Genomic DNA, 27,717 nt, shown 5'->3' with positions numbered 1-27,717 from the left:
CAACACACATCAAAGTTGCTGGTGAACGCAACAGGCCAGGCAGCATCTCTAGGAAGAGGTGCAGTCGACGTTTCAGGCCAAGACCCTTCGTCAGGACTAACTGAAGGAAGAGTTACTAAGAGATTTGAAAGTGGGAGTGGGAGGGGGAGATCCAAATTGATAGGAGAAGACAGGAGGGGGAGGGATGGAGCCAAGAGCTGGACAGGTGATTGGCAAAGGGGATATGAGAGGATCATGGGACAGGAGGCCCAGGGAGAAAGACAAAGGGGGGGGAACCCAGAGGATGGGCAGGGGGTATAGTCAGAGGGACAGAGGGAGAAAAAGGAGAGTGAGAGAAAGAATGTGTGTATAAAAATAAATAACGGATGGGGTACGAGGGGGAGGTGGGACATTAGCGGAAGTTAGAGAAGTCAATATTCATGCCATCAGGTTGGAGGCTACCCAGACGGAATATAAGGTGTTGTTCCTCCAACCTGAGTGTGGTTTCATCTTCACAGTAGAGGAGGCTGTGGATAGACATGTCAGAATGGGAATGGGATGTGGAATTAAAATGTGTGGCCACTGGGAGATCCTGCTTTCTCTGGCAGACAGAGCGTAGGTGTTCAGCAAAGCGGTCTCCCAGTCTGCGTTGGGTCTCGCCAATATATAGAAGGCCACATCAAGAGCACCGGACGCAGTTTATCACCCCAGCCGACTCACAGGTGAAGTGTCGCCTCACCTGGAAGGACTGTCTGGGGCCCTGAATGGTGGTAAGGGAGGAAGTATAAGGGCATGTGTAGCACTTGCTCCGCTTACAAGGATAAGTGCCAGCAGGGAGATCAGTGGGGAGGGATGGGGGGGACGAATGGACAAGGGAGTCACGTAGGGAGCGACTATACTATAGACCTTAGACTATACTTGATTGGCTCAGTAAAATAACCTGCACTTACAATAATTCAGCAAAATGCATATTACTTAAATTAGGAGTCAGTATCAAGCCATGGTCTTGATTCAGTGTGTTCACTGGGTAGATCCTATTAATAGATAGTACAACATTTTTATTCAGTTAGAAAGCATTGATGCCATTTGTCTTTGGTTGCTGATATACAATATGTCAGTAAAAATACAGCTTGTGCACGTCTCCACATATTTAGTTTCAGTGCTGAATGAGCCTTTGGTTGATCAACTGGTAGCTGAGCTTGGGAAGTATTTGGGGTTCTCATCTGGTAAAAAAATAGGTGAGAAATTTGCTGATGAGAGTTTAATAGACTTGGCTGTTAAAATGCTCTGAGTCTATTTTCTGGTTCAAACTCACCACACTGATCACCTGTCCAGAGTTAAAAATTAGAGTTCATGTTTTACATGTGATTTCTGGGTGTATTTGCGAAATGAGATGGAGATATATTGATGTATTACAAAAAAAATGTCCGTGGAGTAAATAACTGCATTTTTATCAAAGGTCTGAGTTCAATTAAAGTGATGGATGTGCAGGAAATTTATTCTCTGAGAATATTTCTAATATATTTTCTATGTATTCTGTCAATCTGACTCTAGAAATAGCTGCAAACTGAAAGAAAATCAATATTTAAGCTCTTTTTATTGATTGACAGAGGGTGGCAACTCTGAGAAGTATTTCGGAATCAGTGTGTATAAACTAACATGATATTGACTGGTTTAGGGATAAAAATCAAATCAAGAAGGCTGGAAATGCCTTAACATTATAAAATTGGAGGATGGAATGGAAGGAGCATTGTACTTTTTACTTTACACATCCTTGGAGAAAACTGAATGGGACACCTGGGATTTTCCAAGTTGTTTCATAATTGATAGAGTTAATTGATTTCTTCAGCTGTTCTTGCATAGGGATAACAAACACGTACCCAAAGCAAGGAATGTCCTTGCAACAAATGTATAACAGGATTTATTGACAACATCACAAATTCATACCACATGGAGACAAACTCTATGGAACAGCCTGCCCATGCTGACTAACATGTACCTATCAATATTAATTCCATTTAGAAGTACATGGTCTATAGTTTTCCATGACTTGGTAAATGAAATGCTCGCTTCTTAAATTTGGTGAGAGTATTTGCCTACACCAGAAATTCAGTTGATGTGTTCCAGATTCCAATTAACCTCTGCGTGAAAAAGTCCTTCCTAAGATCCCCGTACCCTAATCTATACCACTTAGTTTTAAATATCTCTGTGGGTAATTTGTAGACATGAGAAAGACTACGGATGCTGGAAATCCAAAGCAACACACACAAGATGCTGGAGGAACTCAGCAGGTCAGGCAGCATCGAAGAAAATGAATAAACAGTTGAAGTTGCAGACCAAGACCCTTCTTCAGGGCTGGCAAGGAAGGGAGAAGGCACCAGAATAAAAAGGTAGGAGGAGGGGGAAGAAGGATAACTAGAAAGTGATAGGTGAATCCAAGTGGGTAGGAAAATTAAAGGGCTGGAGAGGAAGGAATCTGATGGGAGAGGAGAGTGGACCCTAGGAGCAAGGAGAGGAGGAAGGGACACAGGGGGAGGTGATAGGCAGGTGAGAAGAGGTAAGAGGCCAGACTGAGGAATAGAAGGGGGCGGGGGGGAGGGAACTTTCTTTTTACCATAAGGAGAAATTGATATTCATGGCATCAGGTTGGAGGCTTCCCAGAAGGAACATAGGTTGAACTCCCTCCACCTTGAGGGTGGCCTCATCATGGCACAAGAGGAGGCGATTGACCGACATCTCAGAATAGGAATGGGAATTAAGAGGTTTGGCCACTGGGAAGTTCCGTTTTTGGGGATATAGCAGAGGTGCTTAACGAAGCGGCCCCCCAATTTATGACGGGTCTCACCATCATAAAGGAGGCCACATCGGGAGCAAAGGACATAATAGACGACCCCGGCAGATTTACAGTTGAAGAGTTGCCTCACCTGGAAGAACAGTTGGGGCTCTAAATAGAGGTGAGGGAGGAGGTGAATGGGCAGGCGCAGCACATAGGCCACAGTCAGGGATAAGTGCCAGGAGGGAGATTAGTGAAGAGGGATGAATGGATGTGAATCACAGAGGGACAATCCCGTGGAAACTGGAGAGAGGGAAAGAGATAAAGATATGTTTGATGGTAGTATTCGTCTGGAGATGGTGGAAGTTGTGGAGAACTCTGCTTTGGAGGTGGAGGGTCATGAGGTGGTAGGTAAGGACAAGAGGAACTCTTTCATCGTTAAGACAGAGGGAAGATGGGGTGATCGTGGATATTTGCAAAATGGAGGAGATGTAGGTTCAATGGTGAAGGAAGGGAAATCCCATTCTTTAAAGAAGGAGGACAGCTCTGATGCCCTGGAAAGGAAAGCCGCATGCTGGGAACAGATGTGATAATTAAGATAACCGTGGTAATCGATATGTTTACAAAAGATGTCGGTTGACAGTTTGTCTCCAGAGATGGAGACAAAGAGATCGAGAAAGGGGAGGGAACTGTCAAAAATAGACAAAGGGAATGTAAGGGCAGGATAGAAATTAGAGTAAAAGTTAATGAAATCGACAAGCTCAGCATGGATGTGTGATGTGTGATGCAGTTGTCAATGTAGTGGAGGAAGAGTTGGGGAGCATTACTGGGGAAAGCTTAGAACATGACTGTTCTAAGCAGTCAACAAAAAGTTGGGTGCCCATGGCTACGCTGTGAGTCTGGAAAAAGTGGGAAGAGCCGAAGGAAAAGTTGTTTAAGGTGAGGTCCAGTTCTGCCAGTCACAGGAGAGAGGTGGTGGAAGGGAACTCTGGGTCTTTTATTAAGATAAAAGCAGAGAGCTTTCAGGCCTTCTTGATGGGGATAGAAGTGTACATGGACTGGATGTCCTTGGTGACAATGAGATGATCAGGGCCAGAGAGTTGAAAGTTGTTGGGGAGATAGAGAGCATGAGAATTGTCGTTGATGTTGGTGGTAAGGGGCTGAAGCAAGGAAGATGGAATGGAGTCCATGTATGAGGAAGCGAGCTCAGTGGGGCTGGAGAAGGCAGAGAGAATGGGCTTACCCAGACTGTCAGGTTTGATGATCTTGGGTATGAGGTAATGAACTATGAGTTTGGTTGCAGTGAATGGGAGTTCTCCAGCATTGATGAGGTCAGTGATGGTGTCGGAGACAGTTTTCTGATTGTCCAGAATGGGGTCCTCTTCAAGAGATGTCTGAGAATTGTTGCCTAGCCTTAGCAAAGTAAACGTCAGTCCACCACACTACAACAGCAGTCCCTTTGTCTGCGGGTTTGATGGTTAAGATTTGGATTGATGCGGAGAGAGGGGCGGACAGTGCATTCAGAGAGAGGGTAAGGTTCGAGGAGGAGAGAGGATGGTTGATGTCTGGTCGGCAACTCCAGAGGAGGCAGAGAACCAGAGCAGGGTGACCAAGAAGAGGAGGAGGTTTGGAGACAGGAGAAGGGGTCATCAGTGCGTGATGTGAAATTCTGACCAAAGAAGTGGGCCCGGAGACAGAGGCAACAGAAGAAGAGCTTTGCATCATGGCAGGCGTGGAACACACTGAGGTGTGGCAAAGGAACACAAAGGTAAGGCCCTTGCTGAGGACAGAATGTTCTGCCTCAGAGAGGGGAAAGTCAGAGGGATTGGTGTGAGCTCTATGGTAGATATCTATGCCCCTTATAACTTTGTACACCACTCCAAGGAAAACAGATCAATTACTGGAAGTAGCCATGTGGCTCACTCATCCATCACATAGTTCCCACCATTATTTCTAAGTAAATAGTGCAGCAATGGTTTGGAGAAGTGTACAAGCAGGGTTTCAACCTGGAACATCGACCATTATTTTCCCCCATAGATGCTGCTTGAGCAGCTGAGCTCCTCTCTCAGTTAACTGACTTTCTCACTCAAGAATTCAGGAGAATAATTCACATCATAAATCTCCTCTTCTACTGTCCTCATTACATAACATCCACTTGACAATAACAGGTCTATGAGACCATGGAAAATGTACTATCTATCACATTCCCAGGAGTCATTTCTCAGTAAAGAACATCAAAGTTCACCACTGCCTTCAGTGTGCCAGCATAGCCTCTAGCTATTTGGGAAAAGTCTTTGAAGACAAAAACCTCAAACCCAATACTAAGCCTTTGACGTATTCGGCAGCAGTGATCCTAGCACCTTTTTTTTGCTTAAGGAATGTGGATTATTGCAGTTAGCACCTCAAAGCACAGGAGTGACACCACCAAAACCATCACCACAAAATCCTCCAAAACAATTGACAGGATAAATGGATCAACATCTCTCTGATCCATCTAACCCAACGTGCCTCGGATTTAGTGCACCATGGAACAGTGCAATCTCACTGTAGATTGGTGTCAACTACGAAGAGTATGGGGACCTCTGAAACAAATCAAAATGAACTGACTTGCTGGTAGTTCCTTGACCATTTGCAGGTTGTGATTTGCTTGGAAAACAGCTAAAGTCATTGAGCTCTGGCCAACAGATTCTTAACATTATACAGAAATAAGTTCTAAAGTGGGTCTGCAGTTTCAGGTTCAATGTTATTTATTTATTATGCAACAGAAGTATATTTATCAAATCCATGCTAGTTCTCAGCAGAACAACTCAGTTCCATTCCCCATCCCCCTCGAGCCCTGCAGCTTTTCTCTGTCTCTCTCTCTCTCTCTCTCTCTCTCTCTCTCTCGCCCTTTAGTTCTTTTAACACTTCACTGCACCAAGAGGTAACTTATAGTAGCCAACTACTACCAGCACAGATTTGGGACGTAGGAAGAAACCTGAGAGTGATGTGGGAACTAGGAGGATGTGCCAACTCGACACACATAGCACCCAAGGTCAGAACTGAATCAGGATCACTGGAGCGATGGTACAGAATGTGGTAGTTAGCTGCTGTAATGATTTAGTTAGGCTATCTGGATTGACTTGGTCTTTCAGTAACTTGTCAAACTTATAATTACAATCTTTGATTTAAAGTATTGATGAAGAGTTCATGAGCACAGTTGTAACATACATTTGCAAATCTGGAAAGCATACTGAGTGCAGCCACCCAGTGGTAGTACACTTCCAAATAACTAAATACCTGTCTGCCAAAAAAACAAGTGACACTAGACAGATGGCATAAACACCAGCAAAAAAACGACTTGCAATCACACCATTGTGTGTGATAAGGGAGCACATGGTGAAGTGACACATGCTTATCAAAGCAAAATGACCTCAACTCCTGCTGCATAACGCTCAAGACTCTATTTTTAATAGTCACTTTCCGTACAACTGATATATTACATTTGAAGTGGGAAAATAAATAATTTAAAACCAATTTCAATCACTGCACTGTGTGTGTGTAAAACAGGTGGTGCCAGTTGGAACAAGGCCACGAAAATCCATTCGTAAAGCTCCTAAGCCATTAAATCTCAGGTTTTGATTTTGCTTGCTGATATAAATGCAGATTTCCCCTGCAAAGCTTTACTTCTATGTAGCTGCATTATATTTATTTATTTTATTATAAGCTCCTGGCCACTCTAGGGAATAGAAATCTGGTCAACTATAATTCCAGAGCAAACAGAATTTCAATAATTCAAACCATTTCAATTTCTAGAGCTCAGGTATAATATGTTCCCATTAATGTTATTTTAATCACAATAACAAATACAGTATATTCAGTTGATGAAGATCATCCTGTTATAGGAAACAAATATTTTCTTATTAGTATGTATAGAAATTCTTGTAATTGAAAGAAAGCCAACAGAAAATGCATATCAAGTTACTGATACACTGCACATGCTTGATGGTGTTGCTGAGATTTACAGATCTACTAACTTTCTTGGCTCATTTACAGAAATTCTGATGTGAACAGAATGATTTTTTTGTGCAAAATACTCATATTTTTAACAGGACTCAAGCTGTACAAAGAAAGGATATGCTGGTTTATAAACAACATAACCAGAAGGTCTCTTAACAAGTGAAGTAGTTGAAGTTATTTCTTTCATTAAAACTAATTCACACAAACCTCATTACAAATTGATCCTTCATCCCTTTCACAATTCGGATGAAAGTTAATGTATCGAGTTCCCAACAATACATGGTGCAGTAATGAGGAAATTTATGGTACATTCATGAGGAAAGTGTTGCTCAGAAAGAAAGATTCCCAATTCAGTCCTTGGTCGGTGCTAGGTTTGTTGACCTTTGCAGACATGAACAAGAATTTGGGTGCAACTTAATATGATGAATGAGGAACTGCAATTCCAGTCAAGGTTAAAGACCCTTATGCTATTCAACTCAGTGCACAAGATCAGCATCTGCAGAGGACAATTGCTGTTTTTGGTACCACATACCACCTTAAGTTATAATAACAGAAAGTGAAGAGAAAAAGATAGAAAATAAGAAACAAGAGTAAACGGTCATTCAGCTGCACTCCCACCAATGATAGGGGCACAAAAAGTTTAATTATTAAGGCTCTATTACTTTTATGTGCTTATGGAAGATAGCATAATATGCAGTCAATTATATTCAAAAGAAGCATAAATATACATATCTGAACCAAAACAGTTCAAATTACAAATCTACATTCTCACTTTTAACTATTTCCCACAGTCTGATATTGGGAAACATCAGTAGGGTTAATGCAGTTGTTTCCAAGTTAATACATTCAAGTATGTTTAAAAGAATGCGCTCAGTAACAGCATATGTAACAGGCTTTGACTCGAGAGACTTCGACGAGAAGAGGTGGAGGACGAGCTTGCTCCCAGTTAGGCTTTACAATGCCTCCTGAGACGGTGATGCGCCTCTCATGTGAGATGTGGCAGTCTTGGGGGAACTCCCCTCTCCCGCAGAGTCACATCTGCCAGAAGTGCATGCGGCTGGGTGATATGGAAGACTGTGTAAAGAATCAGGAGCAGCAGCTGGATGACCTTCGACTCATAAGGGAGAATGAGGCAGTCACAGATGAGAGCTACAGGGAAGGAGTCACAGCTAGGCTGCCAGAAGCAAGTCATTGGGAGGCAGTCAGAGGGGGGAAAACGAAGGTGAGTAGACAGGTAGTGCAGAGCACCCCTGTAGCCATTCCCCTGAATAATAAATTTACCATCCTGGATACTGTTGGCGGAGACGACCGACCAGGGGTGAGCCATGGTGGCAGGGCCTCCAGCACTGAGTCTGGGGGTACATGTCCACAGATCCCCGAAAGTTGCCTCAGAGGTAGATAGGGTATTTAAGAAAGCTTATGGGCTGTTAGCTTTCATAAGTCGAGGGATAGAGTATTTTAAGAGTCGCGATGTAATGATGCAGCTCTATAAAACTCTGGTTAGGCCACACTTGGAGTACTGTGTCCAGTTCTGGTTGCCTCACTATAGGAAGGATGTGGAAGCATTGGAAAGGGTACAGAAGAGATTTACCAGGATGCTGCCTGGTTTAGAGAGTATGGATTATGATCAGAGATTAAGAGAGTTTGGACTTTACTCTTTGGAGAGAAGGAGGATGAGAGGAGACATGATGGAGGTATACAAGATATTAAGAGGAATAGATAGAGTGGACAGCCAGCACCTCTTGCCCAGGGCACCACTGTTCAATACAAGAGGACATGGCTTTAAGGTAAGGGGTGGGAAATTCAAGGGGGATATTAGAGGAAAGTTTTTTACTCAGAGATTGGTTGGTGCATGGAATGCACTGCCTGAGTTGGTGATGGAGGCAGATACACTAGTGAAATTTAAGAGACTATTAGACAGGTATATGGAGGAATCTAAGGTGGGGGGTTATATGGGAGGCAGGATTTAAGGGTCAACACAACATTGTGGGCCGAAGGGCCTGTACTGTGCTGTACTATTCTGTGTTCTATGTTCTATGTTCTATTAACCTAAGGGAAACAAGCACTCTCATTGTAACAGAACTAGACATCAAACCCGGTGAATGTTTGAACTTGGCTCATTCTTAGATTTGGCAGGAGATTGAGAAATATGGCAGCTTAGCACATTGAAACAAAGTTTATGAAGAAAGATAAAATGCAGACATTTAGCACACAGACTATAGTGACTATTCAGATGTTAAATGTGGACAGATCACAGATCAGCATCTCTGCTATTCTGCCAACTATCAAATTTTAAATAATTCTCATCTGGTGGATTTTTGATTTTGTGGAGATTCTTACACTTTAACCAGAGCCTTAGGGAAATCATCAGGATCTTGAACATTTGCAGGTACTGCTTGTTAAGTCTCTTCTAAGCCAATTATGTTTAATTAATTAGGGATTCTAGCCAAAAAGAATCACAAGCTAATACCAGCAAGGTCATGAATACTAATGTTAAAATATATGATGATTATTGTTATTATTACAGCCTTGAATTGTGAGTTGCTAGCACATCTGTGCATCAGAAGGTTGTGGGTGTAAGTATCACTCCAGGGACTTGAGCATGTAATTTATGGTGCCACTTGAGTGCAGTACTGACGGCACCATTAGAAATGATGTCCTTGGGAAGAAACATTAAACCACAGCACTGTCTGTTCTCTGAGGTAGATTTTAAAATAACAGCGAAAATATTTTCAAGGAAGTCTTGGGAGATTTTTCTCCACTGTCTCGGCCAACAATATTAAAACCTATTATATGGTTATTGACTCTTTGTTGTTTGTGGGACTTTGTGAAGTGTAAACTGACTGCTGTTTTCTCCATAGTCCAATACTGTAGACATGACTGGCTCATTATTGGCTATAAAACACCTTGGGGAGCAGCTTATCATTGGGTATAATGTACTTTGGGATGTCTAAACACACATTCTTTCTTTTCTTTCCTCAGCTTCAAATATTTCCCTAAAGAATAGTGTGAAATAACAAAAAAATATGATCAGGCTGATTCATAGTCTGAAAGAGTGCAAACTGATTGCTTCTTCCATCAGCCTAATAATATTGACACCAATGGGTAAATTTTGTATAGCTGGAGTGTTTTATGGCTCCCAAAATCTACACAATGGGAAGAAGTTCTTTCTTTTTCAATCTAACGCTCATGAAATATTCCATGTAACATCAACTCAAAAAGTCAGAGATCTCAATTTACTTGCATGCTTGATCTCCTTAAGCTCAGAGGTGGGATTGCTATTTCTGAGCCAGTGATGTACGACATCAGAAGGGTCCATTGATCTGTAACGTTATATCTGCTTCTCTCTCTGCAGCTGCTGCCTGACTTGCCAAGTATTTGTAGAAGTTAATGTTGGCATTTCCGATTTCCTGCATTTGTGGTATTTTTTAAAAATTACCAGTGAGAACTAAAGGGATCTAATCTACTCATTGCTCATACTGCCTTTGCGTTACAGTCAATGAAATGAAAGTAAGGCAGGGTCCACAGGGTGACCACAGGGAGATGCCCACACCAAAGTTAAAAATTATACCTTCAGGCAGAGAAAACCAAGTCCAAACTGGTAGATGAGTAAAGAAAGGAGTAAGAGGTGTGGAGGTGAGTGTTAAAGGATCTGGTGATGCAAGTGCTTTATTGAAGGGAAAGGTGTAGATGCTACTTTCTGAAATACTATTTGCTGCTGCTTCTGCTGGGAAGAAAAGATAATTTTTGCTAAGGCTTTATGGGCACACATTGTAAAACAATGTGCTTTTCAGCTCATTGTATGTGAAATACATTTTTTTGCTGTTAGCTTTAAGTATTTATAGCATCTTCCAAAAATGGGAGAACATTACCAAGTTTTACCTAAGCATAATCAACGGAAGCTAAAGACGGCACGTTGTCATGCTGGTATCGTGGCTATGTAGATTTCTCTGCATGGGGTAGATAAATTTACTTTTTGAGCTCAGTTGTAATTAGAAACTCAAATTTTTGCATTGCATACGGCTAGATTAAACTGCAGTTTTACTGTTCACCAAGAGGCCCATCATGAGAGGTGTGAAAATACCTTTTACTAAAGGTGTAGAGCAACAGTGGCTGCCTTTGTGTTTTGCAAACAAATATCCTTGTAGCTCAGTTTCCAAAACTTCACCTCATTCCAATAAAATAGTCACGAACATTCTATGATTAACTGGGATCTGTAGCACTGTCGTCCCTCGGTATCTGAGGGGGATTGGTTCCAGGACCCCCCGCCCCCACCACCACCCGGCGAATACCAAAATCCGTGGATGCTGAAGTCCCTTATATAAAATGGCGTAGCATTTACATATAACCTACGCACATCCTCCCATATATTTTAAATCATCTCTAGATTACTTATAATACCTAATACAATGTAAATGCTATGTAAATAGTTGTCATACTGTATTGTTTAGGGAATAATGACAAGAAAAAATGTCTGTACATGTGCAGTACAGACGCAACCATCGTAGCTCTTCTGGGAAGATGGATACTGCCTCGGCATCAGCCGATGCTGATTCTCCTGTGATCTTTAAGTTCTTGAGGCTGTAGCGCTTTACATAGCTAGCCAACCATCCCTTACTAGCCTTAAGCTCCTTCCTCTCGCTCACAGCACAAGTAGCAAACGAACGAGACGTGAGGCGAACGATGCTCAAACAACAAGTGCTGGAGAGAGACTGAGGATCTGTGAAATGGTGGGAGGCTACAGCAGGGTATGCCTACACATCACTTCATTTGCGTGGATTCAGCATAGTGCTCGGCACACGGCAAATTCAAGTTTTGCTTTTTGGAAATTTCTGGAATTTTTTTCGAATATTTTCATTCCGCGGTTGGTTGAATCCGCAGATATGGAGGGCCAACTGTCATTTACGAAAATTAACCCTCTCTGAGATCTTCACCACCTACTCCAGGTCTCTCAAATTTGGCCCATATGTCATATGTCTGAAAAGAAGGGTGGGAAAAGTTCTTTGCATGATGCAAAAATAGATTTGAAGCACAGGATCTGTCAGGAGCTCATGGAATGGTACAGCAGTTATTATGTTCTAACATGACAATACTCATAAAACATATACACTCAAAGCTCTGCTTAATTGAATGCATATTACTAATAGCTACACTCCTCCAAGCCAACAGGGTCAAAGTGCATATGGGATAGGGGCTGAGCTTACATCACTGCTTTGTTTCTTGACAGACATCATTTTGGTTGATATATAAAGGCTAGGTTTACAGACAAGTGCATCAGCAAGTTTCAAGAAAATAAATAAACTTTCTGAATGACAAAACAATTTCCTTTTTTATGCATTTAGGTATAACAGAGGTAAATTAATGCTATGATAACACTTCAGATACTTAAACTGTTTTGGAGAATCTCTGCACAACACAGTGAAGTGGGCTTCAGCACATGATGCTGCAATACATGTTTCATAAAATCATCATCACAATGAAATTGGTTTAGACACTCAGGATTAGAGACAATAAAAGGAAGGCAAGGTTACTGTGCAAGACCAAGGGAGGAGGCAATCAGAACAGCTTCTTTCTGACTGGGTTATCAGTGTGTAACTAATCTGAACCCAGTACGTTTTAATCATTCACTAGAAATCCCTCATTTTGCCTCCCCTGTCTAACCATTTCAGAGTCTGATTGGTCACATCAAAGATTAAAAAAAAACAACCACAAAATGAACATTACAAACTAAGATAATAAATGGAATCAGGCTATACTGCAGATAAGCTTAAATAAGTCAACCTAATGGATTGTTTTTGTGTCCATGGAATATAATGTAATATAAGGGAAGTGTATGGTTACAGTACAGTGGATTCCTGTTGACTGGGCTGTCAGTTAATAGGGGCAGCCACTTATTTGAGACAACTCCTGAAGAACAAAAGCAAATTGACAAAACAACTGAGACTCCCTTCATTTATTTGGGTTACTATGCTGTTTAATTGAGGCAGGCAACTGTTGCCAAACATATTGTAACTCGCATTAGTCACATGCACATCATGCAGCCTTTAGACACTGCACTGTACTTAGAGCAAACAGTTTTTAAATAGTATCACTTATGTGTTTGTGTTCAAAAAGCAGTGGCTTTTTTCCACTGATAGTTGGTGAGTATATACAGTAAGACAATATAGAACCGTTTTACTCACTGCAGTTTCGAGCTTTCAGGCTTGGAGATACAAGATAAGGCTGGGAGTGAAAATGAAGCAATTTCACTACATCAACAAGTTAGGGACGATGAAGAACTTGAAGGTATCAACAATCATCTTGAATGTTACAATTAAAATGAAGATTTGGAGGAGGCGATTTGAAAACAGTTTGAAAGCAGTCCACTATCTGCAGTAAGTATCTGCGTTGAGTTTGTACATTTACAGTCAATCAAAAGAACACATCAGCGTACACTGAATGAATTCCTCCATTGATAACTATTAGAAACTAACACACAGTTTTATAGTACAATAGTAGTTTTGGTAGTGTTCGATTTAATTCTGTATTTCATTTAAATACGTAATTTGTTACTGAGCTAAAAAGTAGTTTGCCTTTTGTATACCTTTTTAACTATTTCCATGAAACTTTGGCTAACTGGTCCATCCGCTTAATTGGACCAAAATGTACTGGTCCTGATGTGTCCCAAATAACCAGAATCCACTGTACTTTGATAGGAGGAATAAAGGTGTAGCCTATTTTCAAAATGGAGAGTAAATTCAGAAATCAGAGGTGCAAAGGGTCTTGGGAGTCCAAGTGCAGAAATCCCTGAAGGTTAACTTGTAGGTTTAGTCGGTGATAAGAAAGGGAAATGCAATGTTAGTATTCATTTCAAGAGGACTGGAATATAAAGGTAAGGATGTAATGCTTCGGCTTTATAATGCATTGGTCAGAGCACACATGGAATATTGTGAGCTGTTTTGGGCCCCTTACTGAGAAAAGATGTGCTGACATTGGAGCGGGTAGAGAGGAGGTTCATCAGAATGATCCTTGGAATAAAAGGGTTAACATCCAAAGAGTGTTTGTTGGCACTGAGCCAGTACTTGTTGGAATTTAGGAGAATGAGGGAAGGATCTTATTGAAACCTATCAAATATTGAGAAGCCTAAACAGAGTGGATGTGCAGAAGGTATCTCCTATACTGGGGAGTCTAGGACCAGTCTCAGAATAAAAGGGCATTCCTTTAGAACAGAGATGGGGAGGAATTTTTTTTCAGCCAGAGAGTGGTGAATCTGTGGAATTCATTGCCTCAGATAGCTGAGAAAAATGTCATTGGGTATATTTAAAAAGGAGGTTCATAGGTTTTTGACTAGTAAGAGTGTTAAAGGTTATGGAGAAAAGGCTGGAGAATACTGAGAGAGGGATAATAAATCAGCCATGATGGAATGGCAGATCAGACTCGAAGGGCCAAATGGCCTAATTCTGCTCCTATGTCTTATGGCCTTAATTTCCATTTACCTTTGTCTGTGCTTCTGGTCGTGCATAGCAATTCCTGACTTCTGGAAGAGGCCAATATTAAGCCCGGTTTTGAACTTAAATACAACAATCCAGGCTGGCAGGTTGACAGGTTACAGATGCAGGGGTAGAAAATAAAATGCTGTCATTCTGAGAAAGCACAAAATATTCATTTTCCATTTAGGTGCTGCAGACCTCCTTGCTCATCTATTGGAAGAGTTTGCTATGTCGCTGTGACGGTTTAGAAACCATTATAAGTGAACCAACACCAAAGTCCTCCTCCAGGCCAACATCCCCACAATAAGGCCCTAGTTACAGATAGGAAGCTAACTGAGCAGGCCACATTATTCATATTCCAGGCACCAGATTCCCAAAATGGACACAGTATTCTGATTTCTGTTGTGGGAAGATTACCAGGAGTCCAGATACAAAGCTTCAAGAATGTGCTAGGATACTCCTTGAAGAAGTGGAACATTTCCACTGAACTACCGCTCATTATGGTGAAGGAGCATTTGGAATGGTGCTGGAAACCTCGAGGCCATGAATCAAAAGCCATGGGTAAGAGATGAAGAGCTGACCACCTAACAAACAACTCACCTATATGCCCTATCAACTACCTCATGGCCTACCCATGTGGGTGAACAGAATTCCTATATTTGTCTCAGAAATCTACAAAATCAGAGCAGATTTTATCCATGATCCCAAAGAACTGCCCAAGAAGATGGGAAGAACATAGTGTCCAATTTTGGTACCATTTCGCAATTTAGGAAAATGATCACTTTTAAGTTTTTAAAACTCAGAATCTTCGTTATTGAGGCTTAACTCCTGACATTGCCCTCAATAGCCCAATACTTCAATGTGATTGTGTGTCTGACCCACTGCAATTAACGGGCATCTTTCCTACTTTCCAGTCTCTCCATTAAGGCCTCAAGCACAGGCCTTCGCTTTTAAGAGAAGGAAGCTAGCAAATTATGATCTTACCTACTCCCCATGCTTAAGACTGCAACCAATGAACAGGATAGTTTTTGTAGGCTGTAGGCAGATATGTTTGGCAATCAGCAAGCGGAAATAGATATGGGCTAATCACCTAATGCAGTCCCAGTGCCTAATTTAATCCACAAGTTCTTTCCTGAAGAACACCTGAGTAAATATTCAATCAATTTTCACTGCATGGATTATAAATCGCATTCTTCTGCTATAACAATTAAGCTTTTAAATGATATGACAGTTATATAACTGAATGGACTCATAACTCAAATTACACAGCTCTTGTTCCAACAGAGGAATTGCTAATCATATCTTCAGTAGCACAGTATAAGCTAATATTAAAAATTACTCACTTTCACTGTCTGTCCAGCTTCTGGACCATCCTACAAGAAGGAAGAAGAGATAAGCATGAGACACTAATGATTCACTTTAATCTGGTGCCAGTCAATTAAAGTGTTCTTTCCAAAACAGTTAAAACTGTAATAATGCTGTGATTGGAATCAGATTTGTATATGATCTGAGCAATAAGGTTGTTTTTTACTTTGAAAAATATGTGAAAACTAATCCTCTTCTTATAAAATTCTTTGAATTCTAATGATGTGATCAAAGATAGAAATTTTCTGTGGTAGATTAAATATCTGAATGAACTTAGCGTAATTCCATTAAGTTACTTAATTAATTTGTGATTATCTTTTGTTAATAGTATATAGATTTTTAAAGTACTATTTTTCATTACTTTTTAAGCAGTGTTGATAATGATCCATTGACGTTGATTTTCACAGGGAGAGATTGAGGAATCTAAAGTCAGAAAATTCAGAAATGCTGGAAAGATGAGATTCCTGGCAAATATAATTGCAGGACCTCATGAGAACTAGTTTATAATATTTCCTGCCTGTGAGACTGGGAGGCTATATGGCTGCTAGGCAATAAGAAAGTAAAAAAAAATAACAGCAATGAGGGCAATGCAGTCCCTTGAGCTGCTTTATTATTCAATAAGTTCAGGGCCAATCCTCTACCTTTAGTTCATGTCCACCACCTGGTTCTTGTATCTCTTGATAAATCTTTGAACACGAAAGAAATCAATCTCATCCTTGAATATATTTGCTGCTACTCAACAATTGAGTAAACACAGCTCCAGGGTGGAGAATGCCAAAGGTTCACAAACCTGAGGGCACAAGATTTTTCAAATCAATCCTGAACCATATCCTGAGACAATATACTATCGCCTTGCAATCTCCAGCCACAGTAAACACCTTGTCAGCATCGACACTGCCTGATCCTCTCAAAGCTTTATGTAATTTTCAAAGAAATTGCATCGCATTCTCCTACATTCCGGTAAGTATGGATACATTTTGCTCAATGTTTCCCCATGGGAAAACCACACATCTAGGATTCAAACCAACAAATCTCTACTGCACTGCCTCTGCCTCCACCACTCCTGTACATCTCTATACACTAATGTTTACAAGATTATCACCATTTTAAAAAGTACTGTGTTATATGACTCTTCAAAACAAAATGAATAATATCACATTCTTTTCCATACAAACTACACCTGTCAATTTCTTCTTCACTTACTTAATTGCTTGCAACACTTTGCAGAGTGTTTGCATCCTTCTCACAGCTCCCGTTCCCACACAGCTATCTATTATTGAGCCAAATCACGACGATGGGTAGCTGTCAGTTTCATAAAGAACTATGAGCAGCTGTAGTGCATACATAAGCATGTTGTCAACTTCCACCCTGGGTTCTGTAGTATGGAATATAATGGACGTCAAATGCCAGAGGGTACCTGATATCTTGCTCTGCCCCAGGACTCACTGTTGTATCCAGGCATGTTCAATAATTTACTGACCGGTGGAGGGGGTTATTGGGTTCAAAGTGCATTGAGCTCCTCATCTTTCTCCCAGATAAAGCACAGACACAAATGAAAAAGGTCACCAACCTTAATTAAAACAGTAGATTTATATGATACTTTTATTTATTTGTATTTATTTCTCTCTAAAGTATGTTTTCATTGATGATTCATTGAATATATTATTTATTATATCAAGTCTAGAGAATATACAGTAAATGGAATGACAAAACAGAATAATAGAGCACAGGAATAGGCCTTTTGACCCACCATATCTGTGCCAAACATGGTTCACATCTAAATTGATCTTATCCTTCTATTCCCTGCCTTTCGTGTATTTATCCAAAACAAACTCTTAAACATTGGTAATGTATTTACTTCTACCACTTCTCCTTGTAGCCGTTCAGGCACCTACCATGCTCTAAGTACGAAAAGTTGCCCTGCAAGTCTCCTTTCGACTTTCCCACTCTCACCTTAAACCTATGCCATCTAGTATTTGCCATTTTAACCAGGGGGAGAAGTTCTAACCATTTACCCTATCCATACCTTTTATTTTATAATTTTTTGGCCGCTAGCCCCTCGGTCTCCTATACCCTACTATACTCTAGAGAAAACAATTCAAGTTCATCCAACTTCACCTCAATCAAGGCAAAATCCAAACTGATGGTAGGCTCATCCAGATGACTAAATCACAGGCTATCAAGTGAGTTCATAAACTGATCCAAAATTAGCTTGGTCATGGAGGACTGACCAAGTGATGGAAGGGTATTTTCTTACTGAAGGTCTGTGACAAGTGGTTTTCCACAATGAGGCCATTGTTGTTCATAATACATATGAATGGTTTCATTGAAAATGTAGCAGACAGTCTGATTCCTAAGCTTGCAGTTGATATATGGTGGAATTGTTGATAGCAGGGAAGGTTGCCCAAGGTACAACAGGTTATAGATCACTTGGAAATTTGGGTAGAGAAACAGCAGGTGGAGTTTAATCTGGATAAATGTGACCTGATGCATCTTGGAAGGCCAAATGCAAGAGAAAAGTATACATATATTTGTAAGGCAATAAGGTGGTCAAAAGGGCTGAGAGGAACTTTTCCTTGATTAACTGAGACATAAAATATAACAGCAAGGAGGTTAAGCTAGAACTGTATTCATCATTAGTTAGGCTACAATTTGCAGGTAAACAAGTTAATTATAGCCCTGTCTGATCTTCCCTTTTGCTTAGATAACAATGCTGCTTTATCTACCTACCAATCTATTGGGGGGCGGGGGGAGGGAATGTCGACTCAGACCACGAGAGGCCTGCATCGGGCATTTTCATGCCTTACAAGGTGCAGATTTGAAGTCTGTGTGGGGCGCCACTCCTCGCACAGACTAGAGCGATGTGTGATTAAGAGCCTTGCTCAAGGGCACAAAGACGCTGCCACAGCTGAGGCTCGAAATAGCGACCTTGAGGTAACTAGATGAACGCCTTAACCACTTGGCCACGTGCCCAACATCTATTGGGACCAGTACTGAAACTATGATATCTATAAGATTACCACAATTGTATCTATGTCTTTTAGAATCTTTGAATGTGAGCCATCTGGTGATCAGCCTTAATTAATTTTCTCAGTTCTTTTGCTTTACTAGTATTGATTATTTGAAGTTCTTCACTCTCACAGGATTCCTACTTTTCAGACTCACTGAAAATGTTTGTGATGTTCTTCTGTGAAGATGAAACATTTCACAATTCAAGGAAGTATGGTAAAAAACCAGCATTTTGAAATCTTGGGATTTCTATATCAGGATGCTTGAAGGGACCTTTGCAGAAAAGAAAGATGAAGGAGAGCTGAAACTCAGGAAACCTTGTATGCAATGGCACTCAAACACTAATTTAAAGATTGTATTTACTGATTTGTATTTTCAGAGAAAGTTACATAGCTGGCTTCTATATCACAAGTATTTGGAGGAGACTTACTCAGGATTTAGGTTTAGAGCAGGTTGTGTTAAAATCAATTCTGTTACATGAAATTTCTTTATTTTCCAGGTCAAGTCTGATTATTACACCCAGTGGGAAATAACTTCCTCAAGAACAAAACCAATGCAATTTAATAAAGGATATTCTTTGATTTTTAATGGAAAGATTTACAACCACACAAAACGTAATTGTCTTTATATGTGGGTATTTTGAGTAAAACTGAATCACAGTGATATTTCCTTCCTTGCATTAGTCTTTGTGGACACTTTTAATGTTAGAATCAAAAAATGACGTACAGTGGAGCTAGAAAGTTTGTGAACCCTGTAGAATTTTCTCTATTTCTGCATAAATATCACCTAAAATGAGATCAGGTCTTCATACAAGTCCTAAAACTAGATAAAGAGAACCCAATTAAATAAATAACTCAAAAACATTATACTTGTTCATTTATTTATTGAGAAAAATGATCCAATATTAGATGTATTTGCTGGAAAAAGTATGTGAACCTTTGCTTTCAGTAACTGGTGTGACCCCCTTGTACAGCAATAACTTCAACCAAATGTTCTCAGTAACCATTGATCAGTCCTGCACATCAGCTTGAAGGAATTTTAGGCCATTCCTCCATATAAAACTGCTTCAACTCTGGGAGATTGGTGGGCTTCTTTGCATGAGCTGCTTTCTTCAGAAAGTTCCACAACATTTCCATAGGAAAAATAATCTTCAGGTTTAATTTTAATTATAATATTAATTAAATTATAATTATAATTAAAATTTAATTATAATAAATTTATTACCTGCATGTCACTATATACAGTCAGAAGATAATAAGTTTTACTCTGAATTGTGAATAAAAAACCCTACATAAAATATTTCAATTAATAGGTCCTTAACCTGTGTTGCTCTTTCCACAGCCTCTACCTGATCTGCTAGGTATCTTAATTATTGTCTGTTTTATTTCAGATATGCAGCCTCTGCAGGATTCTATTCCTAACAATAAAGGAAAATGGTTGTGAAAGGAACCTATCTGATGCAAGTGCCTTCTTTTGGCAACATGAGAAAGGAATGTGTAGCACTTGGTCAAAACTGTAAAAGATGAGCTGCAGATTGCTGGGAACCTTTTTTTCTTTTGCCAATCTACCTTTATCTATGAATTGAATGTTTTACTTCTACTGAATAATGAATGTAATCTTCCTAGATAATGCCGGAATTAACCAATGCCATATGTTTGGAAATGGCCTCCATTTTCAGTACATTCACACAGAAGTGAAGCTTATCACACTGATTGCTGAACCAATGAATGCTCAGTGCACAGCCATATGAGACAAATGGAGAGATTCTACAGAAGTCATTCAACCAACCAACTCAACATTGCCTGGAGAAAAGCATCTGATTCATATTCCCCCGTTGTTGTGGTTATACTAGGTACTTCAACTATTATACTGCTTCCAGTCACTCATTATTAAAAGAAATTACAAACCTGAATGGCAATGGTTAAAGATGTCCCTTGGAAATGTCGCTCCACAACTTTCGCCACTTTCTGACTTGTCTGAAATAAGTCTGTGATTTCCTCTGGATGAAGATCTTGAAACCGTTCTACTACTCTGACTGGACACACCAGCACATCTTCATTGTATGCAGTCAAGGAAACATATCTTTGATCACAATGAAAATCAAGCAAATTTAACATTATAAGCAAAACACTCACAGCTTGATTTGAGCCATTAATTTTTCATTAAATAAATTTTCCAAAATGTTACAAATATTTCTCAAGTCAGGTTCAAACTACCATCTGAAAATGTCCTCTTTTCCTTTCATCAAAATTGTCAATACATATTTGGAATTTATCATAATGTTTGACCTGAGACTGAAGGTTTGAATATGAGGCCAACAGGTTAAGTTCAAAATCCACTGTATAAAATTTCTAATAGTAATTTTACAGTTGGTAAAACCCAATTGTCATAATCCTTAAACTGAATTGAAGTTCATTGCTTAAATTATATAGGTACTCATGCTGAATGTGCTAATCGGCTGAGTGGCATTTAAACTGAAGATGCAACACTATGATTGATAACACTGAAAATTTGAATTCTCTCCCACAACTGCACTTCATGTTTTGTGATTCAACAGCCAGGAGGGTTAGAGCCATCAAAGTCTGTCATAACAAAGAAACGGAATAAATCCCATTAGACCCACAGATCCTAATTATACACTTGATAAAGAACACATGCTGGAATATACTTCAAGATAATTTGGCATGTTGTAATTCCGCTGATAAGCCACTCAACCTACACTCTGGCAGTTTATGACAGGATCTGAACTGTAATATGCATGGCTGCCATGTAACATATTCCAGTGTGTGTTATTCTTTATGGACTTATATATGAACACTTATTCTCAATAATGTGAGAACCTTCAGTTTTCTTTTCCATCTCTTACATACCTCAAATCCAATGCAAGGGCAAACACTGACCTCTGTGCTGAGAAATCCTGGAGTCAGAGCTGACTGAAGAACAAATTGTTTAATCCCTCATGCAGGTTATAAATGTAGGAAAGTATTGCTTTCTATTTTATAACATAGCACATTAAAAAAATAAATTGCCTAACTAATACATCAGATCTTTTCTTTCAAGTTCTTTTTTAGATGCTATTGAAAGAACCGTCTTACTTTATAACATTTTTGTCTTCAGCCTTCAAAACACAACATAATAACATGGTAATGAGTTTTTGCAATGTTGGTTTAACATCTTTGTGTAGTTCATTTCACCTCTGACTGAATCACAATTAACGTAATTAGGCATAGGCATAAACTATTTAGAAATTATTTTTATTGATGAAATTTAATAGAAGCAACATTGACAAAGTGATTTTAGGGCACTAGAGGAAAGGAAGATTGTGGAGTTTATGATGAATTGTACTTTAGGAGACATATTGGGGTGAACACTTCCATAGATTTAAGAATTTAAAGTGCATTGATACAGCAGCTGCTTCATAGAACTAGACACCTCGATTCACCCCTGATCTTGGCATTGCCAGTCTTCTGTGACAGCATACGATTCTGTGGGTGCTCTGGTTTTCTCCCACCTCACAAAGACCTGTGGGTTGACGGGATAATCAATTACTGTACGTTGCCCTTCACATGTACATAAGTAATGTAATTCATGAGAAGTTGATGAAAATGTGCTGAGAATAAAAAATGGGATAGATTTAGAATTACGTTGCTGGTTAATGGTCATCACAGACTCAATGGGCCAAAGAATTTATTCCCGTGTGGCATCTCTCTCTGATTCTAATTGGCCTGCCGTAGATTAGAGGTAAAAACACTCAAACACTTTAACACTGTTATAAATCCTTCCATGTATTTTTTTCTTATACAAATACATAAAGTGAAAATCTATCAGTAGTAGAACTCATAAATTAATATAAGTTGTTGCACGGTATCTTGCCCTTTGCAGTGCTTACCTTTTTGTTTACCTCACTTGACTTTCTCCTATCTATCCATATCTATGTACCACAATAGGCCACCAAAACGGTAAAAAAAAATGAACGGAAAAGATTGCAAATATATCAGGCAGGATCAATGGAGAGAAAAAGAGAGGGAACATTTCAGGTCAACAAACATTCATCAGCACTGAGATAAGTTGGAGAAACAAATATTTTTAGGTTAAGCAAAACGGAAGAGTCTGTGAAACAAAAAGAACAGATTGAATGACACACACAATAGTAACACTGGGCCAAGGAGGACAGTAAAGGCTAGTGGTATCTATCCGGAGAGGTATAAGGAGGAGATGAAACAAATGAAATTTGAATTCACCAGGAGACAGAAAACACTGATGTTGGAAATGTGAGACGCAAAGCATTGACTGTATGGCAGCATGAAGATATGGATACCATCATCCAGAAAGAGGAGAGCAAATATGTGCCCCAGCAGAAAGCCTCAGCAGCCCAGCACTCAACCAGTGGGCAAATTGCCAGGTTGCTGAGACAACTGCAAGTACCTTCAAACACTGATATCTACAGTTGACGACATAGCTCTGATCTTCACAGAAGCAAGGTGAGTTTCTATGAGTTTGTTCAGTGAAATCTTGCAACACAGCTCTTGTTGAAGCTGATTGATGCTACAGCTGAGACTGAGGAATTGACCATGAGATGCTTCACTCAACTTCACTCACCCCATCAGTGAACTGTTCTCACAAGCTATGGACTCTCTTTTAAGGACTCTTCATCTCATGTTCTCGACATTTATTGCTTATTTACTTCCTATTATTATTTCTTTTTTTTCTTTAGTATTTGCACAATATGTTAGCTCTTGCGCATGGTTGCTTGTCCATCCTGTTGGGTGCATTCTTTCATTGATTCTATTATGTTTCTTGGATTTGCTAAGTATGCCAGCAAGAAAATGAATCTCAGGCTGTACAGTGCCTATAAAAAGTATTCCCCCCCCCCCCGAAGTTTTCAGGTTTTATTATTTTACAACATTGAATCAGAGTGAATTTAATTTGTCTTTTTTTAACACTGATTAACAGAAAAAGACTCTTTTGTGTCAAAGTGAAAACCAATCTCTGCAAAGTGATCTAAATTAATTACAAATATAACACTAAATAATTGATTGCAAAAGTAATCACTCCCTTTAATATGACATACCAAATCATCACTGGTGCAGCCAATTGGTTTTAGAAGTCACATAATTAATTAATTAGTTAAATTGAGATCTGTTTTTGGAGACCCATGTGCAGTCAAGGTACTTCAATTGATTGTAGTAAAGATACACCTGTATCTGGAAGGTCCAACAGGTGGGTAGTCAGTATCCTGGCTAACACTACTCCATGAAGACAAAATAACACTCCAAGCAACTCTGAAAATAGGTTACTAAAAAGCACAAGTCAGGAAATGGACACAAGAAAATTTTCAAGTCACCGAGTATTGTTTGGACGAGAAAATTCGCAAATGCTGGAAATTCAAGCAACACACACAAAATGCTGGTGGAATGTAGCAGGCCAGGCAGCATCTATAGGAAGTAGTCCCGACGAAGGGTCTTGGCCCGAAACATCGACTGTACTTCTTCCTATAGATGCTGCCTGGCCTGCTGAGTACCATTTGGAGTACAGTTAAGTCAATCATCAAGAAATGGAAAGAATATGGCACAGATGTAGATCTGCTTAGAGCAGGCTGTCCTCAAAAACTGAGTGACTGTACAAGAAGGGACTAGTAAGGGAGGCTACCAAGAGATGTATGACAACTCTGGTGGTGTTACAAGCTTCAGTGGTTGAGATGGGAGAGACTGTGCATAAACAACTGTTGCCCAGGTGCTTCAACAGTCAGTTTTTTTTGGAAGAGTGGCAAAGAGAAATACACTTTTGAAAACAAAAACTCACATGAAATCTCGGCTAGAGTTTGCTACAAGGCTTGTGAGAGACTCTGAAGTCAGCTGGAAGAAGGTTCTATAGATTGATAAAACCAAAATTGAACCTTTTTGCCATCAGACTAATTGCTATGTTTGGCATAAGCCAAACATTGCACATCATCAAAAACACACCATCTCTACCATGAAGCATGGTAGTGGCTGCATTGTGCTGTGGGGACACTTCACTGCAGCAGGCCTTCGAAGGCTTGTGAAGGTAGAAGGTAAACTGACTGCAGCAAAATACAGGGAAGTCCTGGAGGAAAATCTGATGCAGTCTGCAACAGAACTGTGACTTGGGAGAAAATCTGTTTTCCAGCAAAACAATGACCCCAAGCATAAAGCAAAAAATACACAGGAATGGCTTAATGACAGCAAAGTTAGTGTCCTGATGTGGCCAAGTCAGAGTCCAGACCTCAATCCAATTCAGAATTTGTGGCTGGACTTGAAAAGGGCTGTGTACTCATGATCCCCATGCAATCTGACAGAGATTGAGCAGTTTTGTAAAAAAGAATGGGGAAAAAATTGCAGAATCCAGACGTGCAAATCTAATAGTGACCTATCCACACTGACTCAAGGCTATAATTGTTGCCAAAGGTGCATCTACTAAATACTGACTTGAAGGGGGTGAATGCTTATGCAATCAATTGTTTTGTGTTTTATATTGTAATTAATATAGATCACTTTGTAGAGATTTGTTTTTACTTTGACACGAGTCTTTTTCTGTTGATCAGTGTCACCAAAAGCCAGATTAAATCTGCTGTGATTCAATGTTGTAAAAACATGAAAACTTCTGGGGGGGGGGGTGAATTCTCTTTATAGGCACTGTATACAGTGGCATACACAGTATGTACTTCAATAATTAATTTAGTTTGAACTTTGAACAATGTTGTTGAGAAGTGGTTAGCTGAAACAGATGTTTAATTCACAGTAGGCATATTCAAACACTAACTAAATGCGGCACTCCACAGACTGCTGACAAGAAGTTCTGGTCCAGATTCTTATCCATGTTAACAAACTGGGAATGATTGAATTGAAAGGGATCTTTGCTTGCAAATGAAGTGCCTGACACGATTCACGTGACACATGGGACAAAATTGTGCAGTTTTGATTCCTACTTGAGTTCAAGGTATTGTAAATTCCAAACCCATTGCAAGATTGACTGTGTAATTTAAACTGAGGTTGCGGTGCTGGACTGAGGAAGTGCTACTGACATTACGGTACTTTCCAGATGAAATTTAAAACCAGCTTGGATAGGTCCTGAAGGTCCAGTGATACCATTTGAAGAACAGAGATTGTTCCCAGTATCTAGGTCACATCCTTACATTGATCAGCATCAAGAGAAACCTATTTGCTGGGGGTTACACTTTACTCTGTGCTAACCATTAGCCCTTTCATCCATATAAGAGCAATCACTGAATTTCAAGAGTAAATTATTACATATAAAACTACTGTATAGCGGTGTAAAATGACCTGGAGTAATGAAAGGACTATGCTTTATATCTTTCAATGTTAATCATACATTAAAGATACTAATCACATTAATATTGTAGTGGAGGTTTCAGTTATATATTGTAAGAAAAATATATTCATGATTCTACTGTTCCAATTTATGAATATTTATAAATTTGACCCATTTATGAGGGAATTTAATACTTTAATCATACAAGTAAATTAATAAAATAACAGATACTACTTTTTTATACATTCAACCATTTTAAAGGCTGTATAGTTTAATAAAGAGATAACATATTACACATTATCATTAATATGTAAAACTCAGAAGAAGGGATGGAATTAGTAAACTATGCAGAGTTAGGATACAAAAATCGCAAAAGATTGAAAAAAAAACCCGAAGAAATCCTCTTCAGTGAGAAAGTGTTGTCAAGAAATATCACAAGCAGTCCAGGACTAAAAGAATTCCACTGGTATTTTCCATCTTTGTGTTCACCTTTAAGACAAACCAATACCCAAGAAGCTTGGCAATTAGCATGACCAAACAATAACAAATTGCCTGAGCAGCCCAACCATGCTGCTGGTCTGAGACACGGGAGATTCTAAACATTAGGTAAGTGCTACAATCCTTTTCCAGCTAATTTGTCTCATTTTTCAATGTCATGTAGCAACTCACAGAAAATTATGATGGGTCCAGCAGAGTCCTGATGGCTGTGGAGAATTTATCTATAATTAATAAAATAGTAAAAGTCAAGATATAAAACTAATAAGGGGAAATGCTTTTGAATAATTATCTTCAGTGAGAACGCCATTATTTACATAAGCAAAATGTGATCAATTTGTACACATTTGTTATTTTTGTGCTGCTAATTCACATTCATAGCTATCAATCAATAACTTTTATTTCTGCAGTAACATTAAAAGTTAGGTATCCCTGAAGCACTTCTTTGGAGTGTTATCAAGCAATATATTATACCAAAATATCTCCGGAGAGATGATCATAGGCTAGAATGAAGAAACAGATTTTAAGGAACATCTTAATAGGTAAATAAGAGGTCTAGGGATGTCATTCCTGAGATTAACACATTGTATCAGTTATCCTACTTATTTGTCTTAAGAGTGATACAGCAGAGGTAAGCCAGCTAGTTACAGGCCAGTGAGTCTAACATCAATGGCAAAGAAATATATGGAATAAATTCTGAAAGACAGGCTTAATCCTCACCAGGATAAACAGGGATTAAGGATGGTCACAATAGATTTTTTTTGCAGGTAACTTCTGTCAGACCAATTTGATTGTTTCTTTCAAAACTCTAACTCGGTACACCTTGATGAGGGTAGTGCAGTTGATGTAAGGGCACACGAATGCACATGGGAAGGTGGTCTGTGGGATCTAGGGTAATTTGGCAAACTGGACCTGAAATTGGCTTTGATAGGAGGCGGAAATTGATGCTTGAGGGTTGTTTCTGTGATTGGAAGTTTCTGTAGCATGATGTAGCACAAGGATTACTGCTAGATCTCTAGACGTTTGTTGTACAGACACTCAGGGGCCACTTTGTTAGGTACACTAGTACACCTGCTTGTTAAAGCAAATATCTAATCAGCCAATCATGTGGCAGCAACTCAAATCATAAAAGCATGTAAACACGATCAAAAGGTTCAGTTGTTCAGACCTAACATCAGAATGGGGAAGAACTGTGATCTAAGTGACGACCATGCAATGATTGTTGGTGCCAGATGGGGTCTCAAAAACTGCCGATCTTCTGGGATTTTCCACACACAACAGTCTCAAGAATTTACAGAGAATGGCTTGAAAAGCAAAAACAGAAAAAAACATTCTGTG

At 39.5% G+C, this 27,717-nt stretch overlaps 1 protein-coding gene across 3 annotated transcripts in view; it reads right to left on the bottom strand.

The window, feature by feature from the left end:
- Positions 1 to 27,717, bottom strand: part of fhit (fragile histidine triad diadenosine triphosphatase) — a 1,013,122-nt gene that overhangs the window by 388,183 nt on the left and 597,222 nt on the right. For all 3 annotated transcript variants that reach the window (XM_063068397.1, XM_063068399.1, XM_063068398.1), the window contains exons 3-4: positions 20,502 to 20,647; positions 15,564 to 15,593 (exon numbers count right to left, since the gene is read on the bottom strand). In XM_063068397.1, coding sequence (XP_062924467.1) covers positions 15,564 to 15,593; positions 20,502 to 20,647 — 176 coding nt within the window. The remainder of the gene's footprint in view (positions 1 to 15,563; positions 15,594 to 20,501; positions 20,648 to 27,717) is intronic.

Source organism: Mobula hypostoma, chromosome 15 (genome assembly GCF_963921235.1).
Source record: "Mobula hypostoma chromosome 15, sMobHyp1.1, whole genome shotgun sequence".
NCBI lineage: Eukaryota > Metazoa > Chordata > Chondrichthyes > Myliobatiformes > Myliobatidae > Mobula > Mobula hypostoma.
The sequence above is the reverse complement of the archived record's forward strand: the minus strand, read 5'-3'. Positions and strand labels throughout refer to the sequence as shown.